Source organism: Anas acuta, chromosome Z, assembly GCF_963932015.1.
Source record: "Anas acuta chromosome Z, bAnaAcu1.1, whole genome shotgun sequence".
Lineage (NCBI taxonomy): Eukaryota > Metazoa > Chordata > Aves > Anseriformes > Anatidae > Anas > Anas acuta.
In genome coordinates, this window is record NC_089017.1 from 29,196,041 (window position 1) to 29,215,205 (window position 19,165).

At 37.4% G+C, this 19,165-nt stretch overlaps 1 protein-coding gene across 15 annotated transcripts in view; it reads right to left on the reverse strand.

Moving 5' to 3' along the window:
- The window catches only part of NFIB (nuclear factor I B), a 187,000-nt gene that overhangs the window by 45,358 nt on the left and 122,477 nt on the right, over nt 1-19,165 (reverse strand). For all 15 annotated transcript variants that reach the window (XR_011091472.1, XR_011091470.1, XM_068667975.1 and 12 more), the window contains 2 exons: nt 18,375-18,495; nt 15,343-15,461 (listed from right to left, as the gene is read on the reverse strand). Coding sequence is in view for 13 of the 15 variants with exons in the window: in XM_068667975.1 (XP_068524076.1) it covers nt 15,343-15,461; nt 18,375-18,495 (240 nt within the window). In the remaining 2 variants the exon portion in view is untranslated. The remainder of the gene's footprint in view (nt 1-15,342; nt 15,462-18,374; nt 18,496-19,165) is intronic.

The window sequence follows — 19,165 nt, forward strand, 5'->3', positions numbered from 1 at the left end:
TAATTTCTATCATATAGGGTTACTGATACTTCATAAGGCAAATAAAAAAAGAAAAAAGAAAAAGAAGAAAAAAAAAAAAACACTGAATTCCTTCCAAAAGTTTAAGAGGCATTTGTTTCACTTTGCACCAAAGTAAATTATTTCAAAGTTAATTTTAATATTTTTATAGGACACATATCAGCAGAATAAGTGGGTTTCATTTCCAATCAATGGGACTAACTCATGTTTAAAGTAAAGCTCATTTCTTAAGTACTTTACTGGATTGGGGCCATGTTGCAGCTGACTTTCCTATGTGTACCATGTTCATCCTTAAAGTGATTTTTGGCACATCTAATACTAACACACTGTATTGTATTATTCTAGGAGACAAAAAATCTTCTTGGAAGATCCCCATGAAATGGGAGCACCTTACTGAGACCAAATTGGACTAGTGCTTTCTGTACAGGCTGTAGCTTAACTGTGGTGTTTGACCGTGAGAGCCTTACCCTCAAACTGAGAGACTGATTCACCCAGCTGCCCTGCCACCACTGCTGAGCTCTGCATCGGCACTGCCACCAGGCCCAGACCAGACCCTGCAAGTACCCCACCACTCCCTCCCTGCAGCTTCCCCATTTTCCTTTGGTCTCAGCTGTGACGTCTGCTGATACCCTGTAATATTTACCTTCTCAGAAAGGCTACTGAGGAAGGATTTTATTCAGGGAAGCAGTCAACATGACCAAGCAATGGCTTTACAATAAAGTCACTCAGAACTCACTGAATTTTAACAGATATGACAAAGGCTGCTGTATGCTTTTTATTATACTGTTCTATTACAAATTTCTGTTGTTATCATAAACCCTGAGTACAGAGAGGGGCACCTCTAGCTGTTTATAGAAACTTCAAATTAATTGCTGCTGAGGAAGAAAATGGAGAGATATTTTATTTCTTTGAATCTACCAGCAGGTAGCAAAAATGCAAGTGCCAAATGGTTAGAGTTTTGGTGGAACACATTCTTCTAAGCTAAGAAATCCATTCTAAAAATGTAAGACTCAATTCCTTTAAACTAAGTTTTGCATAAGCAACCCCTGATAGAAGAACACATTAATTATGGAATGACTTTGAAATATTTTGTTATGGTTTTTGTTGTTGTTGTTGTTTTCTGCTTGCATAACAGCTCTACCTTCTTAATATAAGGTCCTAGTTTCATCAGAGCAAGAAAGTTCTCATCCCTCCACAGAAGTAGGGTTTTATAAGAGTTACAGGACAAAATAAAACTACTGTCTTTGTACTATGGTACAAAGACTGTGTGTACAGTCTGTCTCTGCAGAAACACTGCAGTGTTACAGTCTGAGAAAAAGTGTTCCTGACAGCCTGTAGACACAGCCTCCCACTACAGCCCTCTGCTCATCAGTACTTGTCACAGAAGTTACAAGTAACCACATATCTTACTGACTTCGCCATGTATAGCATGTTTGCTATTGCAAACAAGAGAATGTACAAAGAGTTGAATTTTATTTCAAATTAAAAATATTGCAGTTGAGGCTCCTTAAGGAAAAACAAAGCAAAACAAACTAAACTAAAGACAGCACCAAAAAACATAATGGGTTGGAGGTGGGAAATCTCTTCCTTATGCAAAGCCCATATTCAGCAAAGGAACTTATGAAAGAAAGAGCTGTCTAGCTCCTGAAGTTCTGCATGTGTCAGCAGCTCTGACTGCTGGAATGCAGCAGAGATTTAATTTGGTCGGTGACTGTTACTTCATTAAACAAGCAAAAGTTGTTGTGTTTTTCAAAACCAAAATATCTTAGTTACTTAGAAGAAGAATGCTATATGAAGTGCAATGCAATCAGAGTATCCATTAGCCCCCCAGGGGTATCACTAATTTGAAAAGGATCTACTGAAAAGGATATTGGTGACTATGATAACCCTGGCATTTGCTTTAAAAATGTGTTATTTTTCTCTGCTCCTACTTTACAGAGAAAAGAATTGTAGTCAGCACATTGAAGACAGACAGCACATTACAAAGCAAATACAATGAACATCTCATGCAGAAGGCTGTTTCCTCATCAAGGTGAATGCCACTGGTACACATTAGTAGAAAAATCAGCACTGCCAGAAAAATATTCATTATCTGCCAGAACAGAGATTTTAATGTACATTGTGTGGCACACCACTACGAAGTACTTTCAGAAGTATTGTGTATAGCACAGGCAACTGAAAAGATTAATGGCTGAAGTGCACACAGCAGGTCCTCTGTTAGAACAATGCCCTTGCCATTGTGAAGGAATTCGGATAGCCAATTCCCCCTGCTGCTCTCACCGTGTGTGCCCACGACATCACAGCAGAGCACTCATGGTCCTTTTACTGTGGAGTAACAGATGCAGCTGACAAGACAGCCAGAACAATAACTGGTTGTACAGGTTAGGAGGAAAGGCTGAAGCCATCTTCTCCTTGACCAATAGAGGTGGTTTATAGCTGTTTTAAGAAAGCATGCTAGTAACAGTTCTTTGGAGAGTTACCAGTAACAAAAATGAAAATCATGGGGCGTGGGGTAGGCAAAGTAGTTTTTCCACTATCTTTAGTTTAGCCTCAGAAGGCAGTGACTTTAAGTAAAGCAGAATGAAATAAAGCAAAAGTGAGATTACATGCAATTTTACCAGTAGATTTTACATAATGGAAAACACATATGTTCTCATTTTGCACCCGTGATTTTTTCCAATTCATGAGATATTGTCTAGTTGCTCATGAAGCTTAGTTTTATACTGCTAATTGCATAATGAGTGACCAACAAGAGGTCTCAAAAATAGGCCACTTGCTCTCAAGATTTTGTCAAAGTTTCAGGAATGGGATTCCAATCATTATTACATGAAGAATGAAAATAAAACAGTTAACAGTGTAATTTATTTTTAGACTTTTGGAAAAATGCGAAGTATATATGAAGAGCAGAAAGATGCCAAAAACACTTAGACAAAGTTATCAAAAGGTCAGCATTAATCAGAACACACTGCGTTCTGTACTGCCTAGAATTTTCTTCAAATATAAAAAATAGGCTTGTTTCTTTTTTTAATTCTCCATCTTATTCCAAATCATTCTTTTCTGTATTCTCATATGACTGTGAAGACACAGTATGCACAGACCCAAACAGTAGTATGTCTTAAATTTAAAGCATCTCATAAAAAAAAAATAAAATGTCTTTTTCAAGTAAACAGGAGTTATATCATCTCATTGCCCAACAAGGTAGATCTGAGTACATAGGAAGGCAGTGGAGCTGCTGTGAAGCATAGCGTATGTAGTCTGCTCATCAGCACCTTGCACAAATGGTGCTCCAGATGTATATCTGTTCAAGACAGCCCAAGGCAACAATTTTGATCAATTCTAATGTGATAAAATGCTGCAGGGAATGTGTGCATAAACCTGTTTACATCAGCCTTTAATTAAACTGTTTTTTGCTTCCTCAGAACCTTAGGAAACACTAATGAGACATGAGTTTTGGCAATTTCCTCATCAAAGCAAAGACCCTCTTCCTCAGTCTGAAGCAGCCTTTGATCCAGTCATCTCACTGGATGAGTGTCACATTGACACACCAGTCATGAAGCCACCTGTTAGGAGAACTCGTCTGGAATCAGGCAGTGTTCCAGGGCAAGTTCAAACATCCACTAGCCTGTTTCTGGTCAGCCTGATCTGCTTTCTTGTACAATACCACATTATGGCAGCTCCTGTTTCTTGCTCATGAAACATGCTGAAAAGCAGGGTATGAAGAAGCCATAAACAAATATTAAATTTATGTTAATCCAATTTATTCTTTATCTCTACTTATTGATATATTTTGTACAGCCTGTTTTCACTGGTCTTCTCTTACATGGTACAGTCCTGCAGACAGCAATCTTTTAAGATCATTTACAACTCATTAGTGTTGCATTGCCTCCAGAGAAATCAAGATAAAACCACGTTCAAATGTTTATGGAAGTGTAGTGAAAGCAGGAAAGCTATGGAGTCCATAGCACCAGCAGCAAGCAATTAGAGTCATCTCTTCAAGGTAGAGTTTTAAATGAACTGATCATTTTCCAGAGGCTGTACCTGAGCTAATTCTGGTGCCAGAGTACACCACATACATCATATAGTTGGGACTCACCCTCCACTGCTTCTACCACATATAGTAGGTACACTCGTGTGAAGAACATAGGAAAATCTAAGTAAGATTTTGAATTCACATTGGATAGTCGTAAGACAATGATGAATCAAGACAAATCCAGTGTGCTCAAGAGAAACAGTTTTGTTTTACATTACTGCCTGTAAAGAACAAGCAGAGCCACTCTGTACAAGCACAGCAGCATCACCAATATTCAGACATACTCAGCTGAGTTTTCTTTAACATTGTAGATATTTAGTATTTCTATATGTCTTAATAAGGCACCTAACACAGAATATGGACAGCTAGGTAACTCTAAAGTACAAACACATCTCATGTAAGAAGGTGGCTTTGGTATGTCTGTTCTAAAGGCTTAGCACTGGGGATAGATGGAAAACTAGAATCCTAAAAATAAAGATATTTTAATTCCTTCTTATTCTTCACAAAAATGGAATCATGACTTTTTTTTGTGAGTAAATGGAGAAAAAGACCTCAACAGCTGGATATCCCAAATGACGCCTTGACACCTGGAAAGATTTTGCTTGCATTCCTGTTCAGCATCAGGCAGAGATTAGACTTCATATCTGGGTCTCCCATTATTGAAATGTGTCCTTCCAAATCATTAGTTTATTAGTGTCTCATTCTCCCTCATTATAAGTTTTATTTTGGACCAGAGAGAAGCCATCCTAGCAATTGATTTATTTCCATTAAAAAAAAAAAAATCAGTTTTGATGAGATGATCAATGTTTTCCTGTGAGGAAAATCAACCAAGAAATCATCATGACCAGTTCTGTATAATGACTCTCTGAGACATGCCTAGGAACTCTCAGTGTGAAGATTCCCTTTTTGTGATTTCCCTTTTATGAGAAGCAGTGAAGTCTTATAAGAAGACACGTATGCATATCGCTCAGCAGCTGTGAGTGTTCTGAACTTGAGGAGCAACCAGGGTGAATGTTTGAAGAGAGATGCTATCTTCGAGTTTAAAAACTTAACCTCAGTTTTATTTTTGTTTCTACATCAAGTGTAGAAAAGCAGTTTATGTATGAAAATTTTATACTAGAGTAGAACATTTCAGTGTACAAACACTTGGTAATCTCTTATCTTCAGATCAGCCTATATATCTCCAATGTTATTTTTACAGGCACACCTCCAATGCTGCAGAAACCAGTCTATCAGACTGTGACGCTGGTTATCCTATCAGCAGCCATGCCCAACACTCTGTTGTGTTGTTGTGCTATTTCACTGCAGCTAAACCATCTCATTACATTGTATTTCCTGATTGATAGTGGAAAAAAATAAGAGGAACTAGACTAGAATTTCTCCCAATTCTATTTTCAATACTTCAAGCTGGTGAGCAAAATACTAAATGATATTCCAATTTAGAAAAGTGACAGCAAAACAAGAACAAATTCCTCCCAATGGCAATTGAATTATTTCCTTGTTCATTCTCTACTTTATTTTGCATTTCTCAAAAAGCATTGATATACCTAAGAGAAAAAAGGCACGCAAAAACTTTTAGCCAACTGAAATACCATGAGTTCAGAAACTCTTCAGATGGAAGAAGTCATTTTTCTCATTCTTATACCCATAAAAACTGTTTGCAATACTCAAGAAGTTATCTACCCAGTCCTCACATTCTGTGGTATTTAATAACCGATGATTTTCTTTTCCTGAACAGGAGGGAGGTTAGACAGAAGACAGGAGGATTGTATCTACCTACCCTTGTAACTTCAAGCACATTAAGAGGATGGATAAATAGATAGATAGATAGACAAATAGATAGATAAAGTCTATATGCAAATAAGTTGATGGATGTTTTTATTGCTGTGCGCAACTAGCCTTATTTACTTACATGTATCCAACCTTTTATGAGCATAACTCAGTACAATTCCTGGAAATTAAAAAAATATGTGCTCTACCATTTGAAAAGTAAAATTCTGATCTATGGTTTGATTGTCCCCACCAGTTCTCCAGTGACCCACAGGGACCAGCAACAGAGTTCATACTTCAACTTCACCGCCCCTCCTGCCTCACTTCTTCCCAAAACTTCAGGCTGTTGTTCAGCCAACATCCTCTACACCAGCACAGCCCACCAAATGTCATATGGGAAATATTCAGGATTAACTCAAAGCTGAGTGGCATGGCTACCAGTCAAACACAGAGTAGGCACTGCAAATAGTAAGGCTGACTTAGGAAACAGAGATAAAAAGCATGAAACCAAACACACAATGTTGTTGCTACATAGAATATTATATAGTGAATGCATATACCATTATTTCCAAGCTCACATGATGCTCTAAGTACTCTGTACTGCCATAAATAACCCTTAAGTAATTAGAATATACTTTAGGTACTTCACTTTTTTTTTTTTTTTTCTTCTCTTCAGAAGGGGAAGAAAAATAAAATCTAAAAATCATTGCTAAGAGATGTAATTCCAGGAGATAGTTGTGGTAAAAGATTATTATGGGATACTGTGAGAAAAATCTAATTAAAAAGCCAAACAAATTACACAGAGTTTAGAATACGTTTTAGTCATTTATTAAATTATCCTACAGAAAGTCATCTAAAATCCAAGGAAAAATACAGAACTATAGAACCTTATTAATACTGAGAATCCAAAGAACTTGGCCTAGCAAATGAAATAAATATTGTAACCTTAACTGCATAAATCAGAAAAGCATTCACAATTTCTAATGCAATAAGATTAAGGAGGTATTTGAAATATAACAATATAAGGTAAGTTGTTAATTTAGAACCATTTAGGTTATGGCATCTCCTTTTTATAATTATTATAGTCTATATTTGTAAATTTAGGATGATTTAATAGGTGAGATATATTAATTTAATTATAGATCCATTTGGGGAATGGTTTTGAACTGAGATAAAATCATTAACTCATATACAACTGTGATTAAGTTTGATACAATTTGCAAGAAAATAGTTAAAAGTACAAATGAAGAACCTTTTCAAATTTATCAATGTATATAGCACAGAAACAAAAATTCTATCCATATAGACAAAAAGGACAAGTGCCTAAAAAAAGTTGCATGTGCACTGATTTTCAATCTCATGAACATCCCATGACTGGAAAAATAGACAATGCAGACACGTATTATTCCTAAAGTTCTAAATAGCTACTCTTTGGTAACCGAAGATAGGCCAGATCATACAGAATAATACTGAACCTGCAATTTCTGACATTCAGAGGACCTGAGCAGTTTCAAAACTAATACTGAAGCCTCTTATTCACTAACATCGGAACAGGACAAGTACACATAACAGCTCCTGGACAAAATCGTGCTCTAAGACGTTAATTTTAATGTTAATTTCAGTAACTAAATAAGTGTTATTCATATATGAAAAATATCCTTTTGCATTTACATCTTCCACTGGCAGATGACTATACTAGCCCTAAGTATATTATTAATAGGTCTTGCCACATTATATGTTTCAAAATAAAAGACAAAGAACCTATAAGTTTTTTTTTCAATTACTTTATTAAGCAAATAAAAGCCACATCCAAAGATCAAAAATATTCTTTTTATTTTTGTTTTTAAGAAACTTATGAGCAAGTTGAAAATTAGTCTAAAGCTTTTTAAAAGAAAAATCCTAGATGTCTGATAAAATTCCAGGATCAAATGCATCCATATGATTTTATTTATTTATTGTACGCCACTGATTTTCTAAGCCATCCCAGCTTATACTTGGCTGAGGAAACAAATTGCTTTATTTTTGTAGTGACTATGGACATAATAACACTCTCACCCAGTAACAGAGGTTGTAAATATTCCTGATGTACAAGCTACTTTACTCATTTTAAGGTAATGTTTTTACTGTCCTGTTCAAGGATTATTTTCTCTATTTTAAATTTAAAATATCTCTTAAATTAAATAACTCTTAAAAGCTCCTTCATCTTTACAAAAATAATGTTTAACTTACTTCAAGTACTGTCAGTTTTTCTTGTAAACTTGACACTATGGAAACAAAAGTAAACTCTATATGTTCATTTCATTTCATTTTTTAAACTACCATGGTAGAACCACCGTTTTTTCAAGAAGACAATGCCCACAATCATTGATCACTAACATCTTGTTCTGCAACCAGGAAAAACTAGGCTAGCCCAATTTGTGACCTCCTGGGCAAGTCTTCCTTAATACTATTGTTTGCTACCAGGCTGCCACTCTCAACATAATAGATGTTAGTTGACTATAAATGGAAAGACACAGCAAATAATTTTCTCTGGAAATACATATTGAAAACTTACTCTTGATAAGAAGTACCTCTTACTTTAAGAATGTTAAAACCATTGACATTATGAAAATGAATCATTGCAGCATTCAACTACTGTGCATACACTGTACCAGTTAAAAACAGAAAATTCAGATAGACTCATAAGTTGTATATAAACATGTATATTTATATACATATGATGTGTGTGTGCATGGCGTTTAAAGAAAATTTTGAAATATTAAAAAATATATTACAAAGGCAGGTGTAATAGAAGTTACTAATGACATAAATCACTTTAAAACATGCTTTGACATAAAATAATTTTGAGAACTCAAAAACACATTTAACTGATATTCATCAAAGTAAACCTTTATAAGATGAATACACCTGTTAGATGGAGACTGAGTCTAAAGTATTAACCTTCAGAAGGACCAAGAGAATCTGGGGAAAAAACAAACAAACAAACAAACAAAAATGAACAGCACAGGGTACCAAAAAGCCAAGGTTATCTGTTACCATTCTCAACTCTTGGATCACATTAACAACTTCCTCTTTTAGCTCCCTCACTTCAGAAATGAGAACATCCACCTTTGACAGTTCATGAGAAGAAGGCCCAAAAAGGAAAGAACTATCAGGGAGGACTCCAATGAGAAATGAGTGTCCAGTGGGTGGGGAGAAAGCAAAAGGGGACAAGAGTCTAGTGGAGCATTCAGCAACATTCAGCAATAAGTGCTGGGACCTGAGAAGAGAAGGGTCCAACAGCTGTTGCCCAGTAAACAGGTGAAGGTGGTCTAGCTGTTTCAGTTTTAATGGTATGCTGGCAGCTTGACTCTTGAATGTTGGTAGAGATGGGTGAGGTGTGTGAGAGAGAACATGGTGAAGAAACTGTAAAATTAAAATTCACTATTGACATTTTGTATTTCTAGACCCCTGACTTGTGCAGAAATTCACATGAATCTCTCTGCTTTAACGACAATAGTGTACATTGATGACAGTGCCTGTTATCTACTTACAACACACTGAGCTGTAACACTACAACAGCAAAACAGGTCTCAAGAACAACAGCTGAAAGTGTTTGCAATTATGTTAATTAACTTTGTCAAGCTAGCTTTTAGATGGGAAGCCACAGGTGTGCACAACGTGCTCAGTTCTTAAGGAACTTAAGGAAAAATTATCCTGTTTACTTATCAGTTAGTAAATCATGAAGTATACTAGCACTTCTTAGCCTATTTACTCTGACTTTTTTGTTTGTTTATTTTGTTATATTTTTAGTAACTTCCTCCTCCACACAAGGAAGGGGATTTTTTGTTGTTAATATTTGGTTGGTTGGTTTTGCTCTACATAATTTTAACCTGCTACGAATTTCAAAAACATTCATCAAACTCAATCATGCAGCAATTTCAATCTGTTTCACAAGGTATTTGTACACTGTTGCAGGAAATCAGAATTTTGTTAAAGATACACATAGAAAATTCAGTAACAATAAATTGGAAAAAGGAAGACTAGAGATTTACAGAACACTACTGTTTATATCTAGATATGTTTCCAATCAGTAGAAATAAGCTAAGGCATGAGCCAGACATTTTTGACACTAATAAGACATTAATTTGGAAAAAACAAGGTACATGAGAAAACAAATGCCTTGCACAAGATCTTAAAGTAGGCACAAAAATTAAACTCCTAAATGCATTGTTTGGTTTCTATTTCTGAGTAATGCACTGTGTTCACTTTCTTATGGTTTGACATTTTTGAAGGATGATTAGTTACTTGGAAAGCTAATAGACAAAAGGTTTGGGATACTTTAATGTAGCAAAAAGAATGGCACAAACTACAAAATATTCCCATCATGATTAAATGTATATAAATTCAAAACCAACAGATTATAAATTCATGATAATTTGTTTAAATCAGGTTTTGAAACTGTAATACATATTTTTGTGGTTATATGCATACTTTAAAATATTTTTAAATATTTTAAACTTTTACAAATCATTTTAGTAAAACTCCAAGACAGTATAATGACTTCATAAGCTTTTGTTTTCTTCCATTAGTAGCTATAATCTCGCTTTAATAACTACAAATTAGAATTTATTTTTAAAACTGATTTTGGTTACGAATTTTAATGTTTTTATTTGAGAATAATATAAAAATGGGTTTGGCTCAAAAGGTTAGATAAAGCTGGTGGCCACTCACTTGTGGGGTTCCCTATGGCTCCATTTTAGGGCCAGTTCTCTGTAATATTTTCATAAATTATATGACTGTAGGAACTTGAAGTCTAGTGAGTAAGTTTGTGTATGACTCTAAATGGGGAGGAGCTGTGAACTCCTTCGGGGATAGAGAGGCCTAGCAGAAAGATCTTGACAAATTGGACAGCTGGACTACCACCACCATTATGAACTTTAATAAGAGCAACTGCCAGATTCTGCACCTGGGGAGAGGAAACCCGGCTACATGTGTAGACTAGGGGATAAGAATCTGGAGAGTAGTGCCACAGAAAGGGATCTGGGGGTTTTGGTCAAGAAGAAGTTGAACATGAGCCAGCAGTGTGCCCTGGCAGCCAGGAGGGCCAACCTTATCCTGGGGTGCATCAGGCATGGCACTGTGAGCCAGTCGAAGGAAGGGACTGTCCTGCTCTGCGCTCATGCAGCCTGTCCTCAAGTACGTGTGCAGTTTGGGGCACCGGAATACAAGAAAGGCATAAAACTATTAGATAGGGTCCAAAAGGAGAGCTACAAAGATAGTGAAGGATCTGGCAGGCAAGACATCTAAGGAGCACGTGAATTCACTTGGTTTGCTCAACCCAGAGCAGAGCAGGCTGAGGGGAGGCCTCATGGTGGCCTGCAGCTCCCTCACGAGGGGAGGCGCTGAGCTCTGCTCTCTGGGGACAGTGATGGGACCCGAGGGAACGGCATGGAGCTGGGACAGGGGAGGGTCAGGCTGGGGGTTAGGGAAAGGGTCTGCACCCAGAGGGTGGTTGGGCACTGGGACAGGCTCCCCAGGGCAGTGGTCACTGCACGAAGCCTGCCAAAGTTCAGTAAGTGTTTGGACAATGCTCACAGTCACATGCTCTTATTTTTGGGTGGTCCTGTGTGGAAGCAGGAGTTGGATTCAATGACCCTGGAGGGTCCCTTCCAACTCAAAACATTCTATGATTCTATGATAATGGCATACGTAGCAATACTAGAGCTTGGGGAAATTAAGCTCATAATCCTTTATGGATTGGCTTTGACCACCCTTATAGTTTCTTTTTTTTTTTTTTTTTTTTTTTTTTTTTTTTTTTTTAAGATATGCTTATTAATTTCTGCTCAGAATTGAATTTTCAAACAGCCACCTCTCCCAAAATTTTCTGAGAAATACATCTGGAAAACTATCAGAACACATATGGAAGTAGTATGCCAGGAAGAAGACTGTTAAAAGCAAAAGGACGAAGTATGAAGTTCTACAACTGATAGTAGACTGTGGTCTGAGGAAGATTTTGTTTGGTTATATTTCTTTTTCTTAGTTTCACAAATGCCACATGCTGGCCCAACCATAAATGGTGGTCATGTGCCTACACTTCATGATCCATACCTACACATTAGAGAAGTTGTAGAAACTATAAGGATTCTATGAGAATCACTTTTACAGTCACCTCTTCTGATGTTTACTTACCTACTGAACTGTATGATATTTATTTTTCACAGCAGTAAAAGTTTGATCTTTCCTACACCACTGCAAATTTTCATCTGCCATATTTTTAATCTCATTATATTTCTATGGTATCCATTAAGCTTTGTGCCCTTCTTTCTGACTATCAAAATGTTAGATTACTCTTAGATACCAAATGAAACTTATAATTCAACTACACTATGCCAGCCTGGTTCAGCTACCTACTACTCCCTTACTGACATTATCTCCTGTTCCAAACTATCACTGTAATGTCATTTCTGCTCTTTTACAAATGCAGCTAAATAAAGATATGTATAGCTTTCATGATAGAAGAATCTTTCAAATCTATTTAATTTCTATATCTATGAAAATACATTACACTTAAGTATGCAAACGAAAAAATGATATTTATTTTTTTATAATAAAAGGTCAGAAGTTAGATGCTTTTTTCCATCACATTCAAAACAAAGACAATGAAACTGAAATCAGTAATGTTGTTGCTTAGTATCAGGGAATGTAGTCAGAGAGTAATGGCTTTAAACTAAAATAATAATAATAATAAAAAATAATAAAAAGATAGATTTACATTGGATAATAGGAAGAAATTCTTTACTGTTAGGGTGGTGAAGCACTGGCACAGGTTGGCCAGCGAAGCAGTGGATGCCCCACCCCTGGAAGTGTTCAAGGCCAGGTTAGATGGGGCTTTGAGCAACTTGTAGTAGTGGAAGATATCCCTGCCCATGGTAGGGGGGGTGGAATTAGATAATCTTTAATATTCCCTCCCACCCAAAGCATTCCACAATTAATACTATTTCTGATTTTATTTCTCTTAGAAAAGTTAACATAGCATTACAGTGAAACAGAAGCTATTGACCCAAACCCACGATAGCTCTGCATATTATCATTTGTAGGTACTACATGTATGGCTCGGTTTCTTTTTCTAGTGTTGATGACCTTTGTGGGATGCCTGGAAAAAGTGTCTGTTGGGACTACATCCCCAATTGACATGGGTTGATCACAATTATAGTTCCAAATGTCTTCTTTTTTTTCATTTACGCCTAGCTTCAAATGAAATGGAGATCTCCCTCCTTCCTTGGGAAAAAAGGAGGAAGTACCAGTGAATTCTCTGGGCTAGAGAACCCGCCAAAATTTTCTTTGCACTAACAGGCATAGGAAAACAGAATGTAAGTTTTCACAAATGTCATACCCTGATAAGACCTCTGACCGTGAAAGGAGCTTTACACAGATATGTGCTATCATCAGAACAGTATCAAGCATCTGTCATATTGGAAATAGAAGAAATATACCAGTTGCTGCTCCATGCCTACTGCACATGAGAACAGTTACCAAAGGTAGGTATTTTGAACTATTTTACGATGTTTCCTGGAGCAGTAGGATAACCTCAGAAACTGTCTGGAGCCAAACAAAAACCAAAAATGTTTATGTTTCTTTCAGTATGATCGTTTTCAGACTGGACAGTGGCCTACCTGTGCCTTCACAGGAATGGAAGACACTCATATTGCCTCTAAGACAACCTCACTACCAGGGATCTGATAAAGTTCCACTATGCCCAGCAGTGCTGCAGAAGAGGACACTCAGTAAGGAATGTAAATTTGAGTGAGTAAAAATAATATACACTGCCTGAAGTGCTTCTTTCCCACTTGTCTTTGTAAACATAGAGTCAAAGGTTGTTTCAGTCCAGAAATCTAGCTACCCACTGTCACAGAAATTAAGTAAAGGTTCATTATAAATACACTTAAGCAAACTGAACAATAACATTGTTCACTGCTGATAAATGCAAAATGAAACAAGCAGGTAAAAGTGAACAAATTCAGCATTCACAGAGCAAAGTTATGTGCAAGCAAAATGATCTTAGAGCTAAAAAACAGTTGAGATAGCTGGAAGAGGAACCATAGATATCATCTGTGAAATGCTCCGTCAGCTGTCCATGCACCACTGCACTTCTTGGAAATTCCTACAGCTCATGCAGAAGCACAAAGGGATACCACTTCACAAGTGGGATATGCAGAGAATACTTCAGTGAAGGAGGAGAATATCTTGCACAAGGAGAAAACTCTCTAGCTGATAAATCTGCTGTTTTGCTGTTCTTAAGTTTAGCTATTCCCAGGTATAGGCAAGATTTTTTTCAAAATTCAACAGTGAATGCTGCAAACAGATAAAAGTAAGAAAGAACCTCCAAAAGGAAAATAAAAATTATGGAAAAAAAAAAAAAGAAGAAGAAGGATAAAAAAGACAAGCAAACTGTGTGAGAATAACAGCCTAGTGATGAGAACACAGGTCAGAGTAGGAAGAAGCATATTAAAAGTGGACCAGCTGTAACCAAAATGTGAAAATAAAAAGCAACTAAATCAAATACTGAGCACATGCTACCTTGCACACATAGATATAAGAGAAATCTCAACAATAACCTAAAAATAAAACAAACAACAAACCAAAGTCCGAAATCAATACAAAAATGAGGGAAGCCCAAAGGATTGATCTGCACTGAAGAACTGAAACCAAAAGTGAGCATAATGAAAAGAAGGGCAAACAACAGAAGATCAGCAAAGGAAGCAGCTACATATCTTCTCTATTTCACTTTTACATACTGTGATGCACATTTTCACAGATCGTCCAAAGAGCTACAGCATCTCAGCCACAGGATACATTAACCAGTACAGTGTTCAGATATGTGTAAGTTTAAATAAGTTTTCACATCACAAAGGTGATGGGAAAGACACTGACATCAAGGTTTATAAAGCAGCAAGCTTTATAAGTGAGTGTTATGACAGTTCACTTTACTGTTTTGACAGTCATCATTTTCGTCTCTGAACAAACACGTTCCTCACTTCTGATAACCCAACACACAGCACAGGATTTATCAACACCCTTTAGCATATGGATATAGTCCCCCAGAGATATGCTGGGGCTTCTTGGGGGCCTATTGGACCTATCCTGAGTCACAGAGTGTAGACAAAACACACATACAGAAGTCTACATCATGGTAAAACAAAAACTGAGTAAACTACTACTGTCTTAACCACTGTATGGAGATGTTTTGTTCCTCACTTAAATTGTTTTAATCAAAATCCTGTTGGGATGATTACAGCTTACACAGTATCAAGTACCTCACTTATAACACATCTTCACAAACAGTGGACAAGGCAAACACCAGATGGAAAAATTATGTGTTTGTTTATACTACATTTACAAAACCAGCAAATACACATATTTCACAGAAAAAATAATAATTATTCTAAAAACCCATTACTTTATTGCAGTAATAGTAAGATGGATGCAGAGATTTATTGCATATTTTAATATACTTGGAGGTAAAACAGTCCCATACTACTCACCTTGATCTCTTTCATGCCATGTCCGACTCCCCGCAGCTGGTGAATTTGGAGAGGGATAAAAGTCTCCTGTCGGGCTTGGCTCCATATTCTCATCTATGGAGATAGTTTTGGGCCTTTTGCTGTTAAGTAATGTAAGATTTGGTCGTGAGAATGATATGCAGCTAGTAGTGTTATATAAACTATTTAGATTTTAACAACAACAAGGAAATTGATAAAAAGCAATTCAGGCATATAAAGCACAAAAAAAGCAGATTTTAGATCTTTTGCTAACTGCCATAGAACATGTTATGTAATAATATGTAATTCAGGTATGTGCTTGATTTTTTCACATGACAATACCTCAGAGATGATTATGTAACATATAAAAGACATAATTGTTCTAATTCTACCAGAATTCATCTGACAAAACAAAAGAAAACAAAACAAAACAAAAACAAAACAACAACAACAACAAAAACAGTTCCTGTAACCTACCAATGAAAGGTTGTGTATCATGAGAATTTTAAATCTGCACAGAAACCATAGAAGCAATGGAAAGTCCTGGAAAAGATTAACTAACAAAGTCAAGGTAAACCAGAAACCTTTCTGTGTGTGCTAGTAAGGGAAAAAATGTTGGTCACTATATTCTACCAGGTCAGAATCCTAGGCTTTTCAAAGAGGTGTAACTTGAAAGAAAGACTTTTCATTTTAGATGAATATAATTGAAAACAAAAGGCTCATATTTCATGTCACTATATAAAAAGAGTTAGTGCTTCCATAAAGTGAAGGGAATTCAAGGTTCTTTGTAACAATACATGTATGTACTGATATTGCTATGTAGACTGTCAAAGAAAACCAGAATGAAAGTTTTAATGGTCTTCTCCTCCTCTTCCTCCTTCTTCTCCTTCTCCTTCTCCTTCTCCTTCTCCTTCTCCTTCTATTTTATCATTATCATCATTATACACTCTGAGAATCAATATTTTTTTTAAATGTACTAGGTGAAAATACAATGACAACCTGAAAACACCATGGAATTAAATGGCAGAACATGAGCTCAATAACTCAGAAGCAATAGGCACTGCTGGAATTGCACCTGTCTTGTGACAGTCCTTCTGTCCTGTCCCACTGCACAGACAGTTCCAGAGTCCTTGGAGTACAGAAACCTAGGAGATGATCTAGTGTGACCTAACCTTACTATGGCTAGCAGGTTGAGGGAGGTGATTCTCCCCCTCTGCTCTGCTCTCGTGAGACCCCACCTGGAACACTGCATTCAGCTCTGGGGCCCCCAGCACAAGAATATGAAAGTATTAGAGCAGAATCAGAGAATCACAGAATCATCTAGGTTGGAAGAGACCTCCAAGATCACTGAGTCCAACCTCTGACCTAACACTAACAAGTCCTCCACTAAATCATATCACTAAGCTCTACATCTAAATGTCTTTTAAAGACCTCCAGGGATGGTGACTCAACCACTTCCCTGGGCAGCCTATTCCAATGCCTAACAACCCTTTCGGTAAAGAAGTTCTTCCTAATATCCAACCTAAACCTACTCTGGTACAACTTTAGCCCCCTCCCCCTTGTCCTGTCACCAGGCACGTGAGAGAATAGACCAACCCCCACCTCACTACAGCCTCCTTTAATGTACCTATCGAGAGCGATACAGTCGCCCCTGAGCCACCTTTTCTCCAGGCTGAACAACCCCAGCTCCCTCAGCCGCTTCTCATAAAACTTGTTCTCCAGACCCCTCACCAAGTCCAGCAAGTCCAGAGGGAGCCTTGAAGATGATTGCTGGAGCACCTTTCCTACAAAGACAGGCTGAGGGAGTTGGGGTTGATCGACCTCAAGAGAAGGCTCTGGGGAGACCTGATAGCCGCCTTCCAGTACCTGAAGGGGTCTACAGGAGAGCTGGGGAGGGACTTTGTCTGGGAGTGTAGAGATATGAAAAGTAATGGCTTTAACCTAAAAAAAAAAAAAAAAAAAAAAAAAAAAAAAAAAAAAAAGTAGATTTAGAACAGATACAAGGAGAAATTATTCTTCGCTCAGAGGGTGGTGAGGTACTGGAACACTGAAACAGGTTGCCCAGAGAAGCTGTGGATGCCCTAACCCTGAAAACATCCAAGGCCAGGCTGGATAGGGCTTTGAGCAACCTGGTATAGTTGAGGGTGTCCCTGCCCACAGCAGGGGGGCTGAAACTGGGTAGTCTTTAAAGTCCCTTCCAACCCAAGCCATTCCACGATTCTGTGAGCAATCCTGAAGTACTTGATTTCATAGCAAACAGCTTCAGACAAACAGGAAGCCCCAGAGGGTGGACAGTAAATTATCTGGGAGCCAAGAGGAGGGCAGACCAGTTTCTTCACCTCTGTGGGTCTGCCAGCTGTTCCTGAGGTAAGGAACTATGTCCTTCTCAGTGTCAGAAGGATATATGCTGAAGCAAGGAAGAAGTGGGTCTCTCGGAACAAACACTGAGATCACTAAGAAAAATCAGAATGCCTGCGATGATCTCACATGCTCGTCCTCATCCCCACTACACTGGGAAACACTCCTTGTGAGGCAGGAAACACACTTTCATGAGCTGGGGTGATGCTTAAGGATACAGACACCTTTGTATTTGACTCCCTTTGCTTTATGTACCTACCCTAATGCCCTTTTCACTAGAAGCAGTATCTGTCACAACACAGTTTTCAGGACAGAAGTCCAAGCCTTCAAAGGTGGCCTTTGTGCCTGGAACCACCTGGTGGCACCAAGCACTTCTGGCCAGTGCCAGGCTGCTCAACATGCCTGCAGCTCAGCAGCAGTGCCAAGATATGTAGCTCTTCTCTTGGCAGATGATTTAGTGTCACAAGCATCTTTAATATCAACAGCAATTATATGTAATAAATGCCACTTCAAATGACTATTTTTAACATATATATCTCTACATAACTTATGTTAACCTGCATAAGTAACCTACCTCACAAAATCAGAGGAAACTCATAAAATATTGGCTGTTTACAGTATTTGTGAACTGCTTGTCCCACTCTGTTTCACAGTACTACCTATTTCAAGTTTTTTACCTGCTTGGTGGAGAGGATAAGGACCTCTGTAGATTTACACCCGAATTCATATCATGGTAATATGGCTGGCTCGGAAGTTCTCCAATTGGGAAGTTCACTCCAGTTCCTTGGGTTATAGGTGCTGAAAAACATATCATTATAAAGAGTCAGAGATTTTTGTCTATCTTTTTAGCCATCTTTTCATTTTTAACACCAGGAAAAAAATCAAGATGTTGCTACATGTTTCTAATTTTCTGCCTGTTGCAGAAACCAAGTACAGACAAGTTTTATCAATGTTTATATATCTAAAAAATGAATTAGCTTCCCCAGTCCCTAGAAATCCCTAAGAAGTTATGCATACATAATGCATGTGTTGTATATGATTGTTTTATAGCAGACAACCTGTAATCATCAATGTGAAGATAATATAAACAATGGCACAAAGTTAAAACTTCTGAAGATGGACTTTTACAGTGATTGAGGAAGGGCTTATTCAGAGAGCTAACAGTCTTTGTGAAATAAATAAAATAACTGGAAAGAACAAACCTGGGGACACACATTGTACCATGTCCCTTTTTCTTTTATCCAGAGCCTTAGATACTTCTCTGCATATATACACCTACACACAAACACACATTTACTCAGTTCTCCCTATAGAGCCTGTGAACCATACATTTTAGCATTTCAAGAATAAATTATATGTTACATGTTGTGGTATACTTACCTTTGTTCCCTGTCTGTGAATTGTGCATTTTAACTACCTTTGGCACTTAAAAGAATAATTGCATGTTGTGTAATATATCTGAAGGTTT